This window comes from Platalea leucorodia (assembly GCF_965183815.1).
Source record: "Platalea leucorodia genome assembly, chromosome: 5".
NCBI classification, from domain to species: domain Eukaryota; kingdom Metazoa; phylum Chordata; class Aves; order Pelecaniformes; family Threskiornithidae; genus Platalea; species Platalea leucorodia.
Window position 1 is genome coordinate 313,900 of NC_138827.1, and position 4,669 is coordinate 318,568.

Sequence of the window (4,669 nt, forward strand, 5' to 3'; positions counted from 1 at the left end):
CCTTCTGCTTTCAGTCCAAATGTGTATTTTGGAGGGCAAAGGAAGGACACAAAAAGTTCAAGTCCTGGGGAGAGCTGCCCTGTGAGACATAGAAAGGGAATATGTATCTAGGTCACAGAAACCAAAGCAGGAGTGGTCCCATCAGAGCTGTCCTCCTCAGAAAGCCCCCACCTGGGCACAACATGGAGCTGTGTAGTAGCTGTCACTGCCAAAAGCATTTCCAGCCCTGTGCCTAGTGTGCGAGGTTTATTCTAGAAGCAGGTACCAAAAGAACTGGGAGCAGGGAAGGGATAAAACTCTGCATGTTAGTATCGGGGGAGCACACATCTTGGCTTGTCTAGCTGGTTGGTTTGTGGCTGGAGCCCCACTGCTGGGAAGGAACATCACACCCCTCCTGCCATCAGCTGGACTAGCTGGGAGGCAGAGATCCTGGCTCCATTCTCCCACAGAGGAGGAAGGTGGGGACAGATGCCATCCTTTCCCCCAAACCAGCATCGTTGGTCCAAGGCAGCATCTGAACATGGGCTGTGGATTCATTCTAGGGCCAGAACAGGGCAGCAGGGCACCCCTTACCCCAACCCAACCCTACCTGTCCTCCAGGCCAGCAGTGGCCCGAGGAACCTCCTGAAAAGCATGTGGGTCACAGAGCTGAAAACGAGGCTGTGTGTCTCCAGTGAGCCAACAGGCCCACCAACCAAGCTAACAGGCTAAGCAGTGTTTCTCCAGTCTCTCACATCTTTCCCTGTGTTGCCCTAGGCTCCAACGTCTCACCACGACACAGAATGACGGAGCACGAGGACTTCGCGAGCTTGGCTGGGTACTGGAACTCCTCCGACAGTTACCAGTTCAGCCCTGCCAGTGTCATTGTCCCTGTGGTTTTCTCCCTCATCTTCCTCCTGGGCACAGTGGGCAATAGCCTGGTGCTAGCAGTGCTGCTGCGCAATGGGCAAATGGGCCACAACACTACCAACCTCTTCATCCTCAACCTCAGCCTGGCTGACTTCTTCTTCATTGTCTTCTGCGTGCCTTTCCAGGCCACCATCTACTCCCTTGAGGGCTGGGTCTTCGGCTCCTTCATCTGCAAGGCTGTCCACTTCTTCATCTACCTCACCATGTATGCTAGCAGCTTTACTCTGGCTGCCGTCTCTGTGGACAGGTAACAGTCTAAAGACACCCTTGGGCTGGGGAAGGAGGGCAGTCTGAGAAGCTTGGCTGAGTGAGGGCATGGGAAGATCGTGGCCCACCACCATTAGGAATATGGTTCAAACTCCAGTGGTTTCGATCCATGCCAAAGGCAGTTTGGGGACCAGTTGTGTCTCCCTTGCTCTAACAACCCCCAAGCAGCACTTCCAGATCTCTCAAATGCAAAGCTGGTGCTGCTCCTGTCTGTGCTTTCTGCAGGAAAGACCTGCCTTGTGGTTAGAGCACTTGAGACCCAAGCTCAGCTCCCTGCTGTGCCACAGACTCCCACTGAGAGTCACCTAGCTCTGCATTAGAGATGGCACTCAGAGGGTAATAGCTATCCCTAAGCCACCATTTCAGAAAAGTATCATGTGCAGGCAGCAAGGTAAACAGAAGGCACCATAAGAGAAGCCACATAAATACCCCAGAGAGATCCCAGTCCTGCAGCAAACACATCTCTCATTCCCCAGGGGCTGCCAGCCCAGCACAAAACCTGTCATCAGTCCTGTTCCCCCATGCCCCCCAGCCCTCCTGCACCCTGTGCAGAGAGGGACCCACACCATGAGCTGAGTCCCTTCTTGGGAGGTCACCCAGGACACTCTGGCCCCAGTTGGTGCCACCTACATTGTTTTCAAGGGCTCTGTAAGGCAACAGTGTCAGCTTCTGACTGAGCCCACACTTACAGTCCAAGATGGGGAAGAGGTCCCCACTGGGGTAAGCTCCATCCTTGATAGGGAATATGTCCTGGCCCGTGTTGCTCCTTGTGTTTGCTTCCAAGGTACCAAGACAAGACAGGGCCAAACAGCCCTCTGCAATGAGGAGGTTCACAGCACTGCAGGCAGAAGGAAACTTCAGTACCAGAGAATATGTGGGATGGGTTAAATCCCAGCAAAAAGTGTGGTTGGGCTACTCTTCCAGCTCCCTTCCACTTCGTCCTGCTCCCAGGTGCCACCCGCAGAAATGGGCACCTGGACTCAAACAGTGGTCTGACACTTCAGCAATCCACCCACCCTGAGATGCCAGCATCCCCTGGTTGGGGCGAGGGGCTCGAACGGAATCCCCAACAAAAATATCCCAATCCTCTGGGATTCCAGTGGTTACGCAGTTTGGCTATTGTCACGAGGGAGACCTGAGATTTCTCGTGGTCCAAGCCTCTTGCTTTCCTGCACCTACATCATGTGAGTGCAGTCTGCCTCTCCAGCCAGCTCAGAACTGGGGACAGTATCTCAAAAAAAAGGACATTTTGGCAAGGTGCTAGTGCCTGTGTTCTCTCCTTATCTGGTGGCACTTGTGTGCTGTAGTGCAGTGCTCCACCCAAGAGGTGGCTGCATTTCAGTGTGACATGAAGTGATTCTCGCAGAGCTTTCAGGATAACAGGACTGGCAAGCAACAAGGGTTTTGTCACCGTGAGCCTTCGCACTAACTGCATGTCTCATCTACCTGCTCTGCTGGCCTTACAGTGCATGAAATGAGCATCCTTCTGTGGATGTTGGCAGGCTGAGGCCACAGCAGTTGCACTCCTGTCTGTGCTGACAGCTCCTCTCTATCCCCTACTCACAAGCACCAAGCCACCTTGTCTCCTTGCTGACATCCACATCTTTGCCCTATGGTGTTGTCTGGAGGTGGGGGAGCGGAGCTGGTCATCACACCGTGTCTGGCCACTGTTGCTGGAGGAAGCAGACAGACTACCACTGCCTGCTTTGGGCTGGCCTGAGAAAGCAGACAGTACTAAAAGGCAAGGGCCCACCTGGTCCCTTTGGTACCAAGATGGAGGCAGCCACAGGTCCAGTGAGCAAATCTCCCCCCTCCCCCCCTCTAGCCCCCTGAAAGCTAGAGAAGGCTGGAAATATGCCCTCAGTGGGCAGGAGCCTGCACGGTGCCCATCACCCAGTGAAGCTTCCCCAGGTCTTGAATCTTCAGTTCAGCCCACTTTCTCCTGGATAAATTCTGCCAAGAAGTGGATAGCGGCATGGTCTCCACAGCATGGTCTCCACAGCACCATCTCTCTGGCCCTAGCTCAGGGACATAACCCACCCCACCATGGACAGAGGGGTGAGCCAGCCTAAGCCTGTGGGAAGCATCCTTGCTAGAAAGAGAAAAGCTGTTGTACCCAGGACTGTATCTCAAAGAGGGTGTGAGATAACAAGTAGGGCCACTGCTCAGGGACCTTCAAGAGAATGAAGGAAACTCTCTTGTCCCTGGAGTTTATGTGGCCAGGCAGAGCTTGGCTGAAATCTCAGTGCTGGTTGCTTTGCTCTCCGCTCCAGGTACCTGGCCATCCGCTATCCGCTGCGCTCCCGGGAGCTGCGGACCCCCCACAACGCAGTGGCTGCCATGGCTGTGATCTGGGGCCTTTCTGTGGTCTTTGCTGGGCCCTACCTAAGCTACTATGACCTGATTGAGTGGGAGTCCAGCTACATCTGCATGCCTGGCTGGGAGGAGTGGCGACGCAAGGTCATGGACACCAGCACATTTGCCTTCAGCTATGTCATCCCAGTGCTGGTCATCAGCCTCTCCTACACCAGGACCATCAAGTACCTGTGGACAGCAGTGGACCCCTTGGAAGACATATCAGAGTCCAGGAAGGCCAGGCGGAAGGTAACCAAGATGATCATCATTGTAACCATCCTTTTCTGCCTCTGCTGGCTGCCCTACCATGTAGTCATCCTCCGATACCTTTACGGAGACTTTCCCTTCAACCAGGCCACCTACGCCTTCCGCCTGCTTTCCCACTGCATGGCCTATGCCAACTCCTGCCTCAACCCCATCGTGTATGCCCTGGTCTCCAAGCACTTCCGCAAGGGCTTCAAAAAAGTTTTCAGCTGTCTCTTGAGGAAAAAGCACCGCAACAAGGTGCATGTGGTGCACGCTGCCCATATCGTGCCTGGATTTGAGGCAGGCTCCACTGAAGTGTCCCAGATGCATGAGGAGAATAACAGATGCGAGCTGAACCCAGCCTCCATGTCAGTTGCCTCCAGTTCCTCCAAGCCCCTTCATATTTCTTAGTGGCCAAGCTCCACACCTTCTGCCAGCTGGGCTGTGTCACCAGCTTCAGGGCACCCTTTCCACTGGGTGAGAGAGCATGCTGGAAAGGCAAGCCAGAAACTGCTGTACACTGCTTCTGGTCTTGTCGTTCCTTCACATTCCATGCACCAATTGTTCTCCTGAGCCATCTCCCCACAATGTGCTGCATGCAAGGGAAGGAATGGACCCAGACTTGCTCCTGATCCTCAGACCACCTGGACCCCAAGAAAGCTCCAGCTCCTCTGTTGGCTCTCATCCTTCCAACTCCTCTGCTCTGTGGCTGCACTGCTCTGGACACATTGGTTAGTTGTGAAAGAATCTCTTCTGCCTCCCAATGCCCCGTCTGGCAGACTGACTCCCACAGCAGGAATGGCAAGGGAGACGGGCAGTGCAGGCAGGGCCAGGCAAGCAAAGGTGGTATGGAACGCGGCTGGCACAGTCTGTGGATGGTTTCAGTGATGGC

General features: G+C 54.5%; 1 protein-coding gene across 1 annotated transcript; it reads left to right on the forward strand.

The window, feature by feature from the left end:
• Positions 1–707: 707 nt before the first annotated feature.
• LOC309590999 (galanin receptor 2b-like) lies at positions 708–4,188 on the forward strand (the record flags this gene model as incomplete). Its single annotated transcript, XM_082312614.1, has 2 exons — positions 708–1,156; positions 3,450–4,188. The coding sequence occupies exons 1-2, from the start codon at positions 783–785 to the stop codon at positions 4,186–4,188; spliced, it is 1,113 nt and encodes a 370-aa protein (XP_082168740.1). The 5' UTR covers positions 708–782.
• Positions 4,189–4,669: the final 481 nt, after the last annotated feature.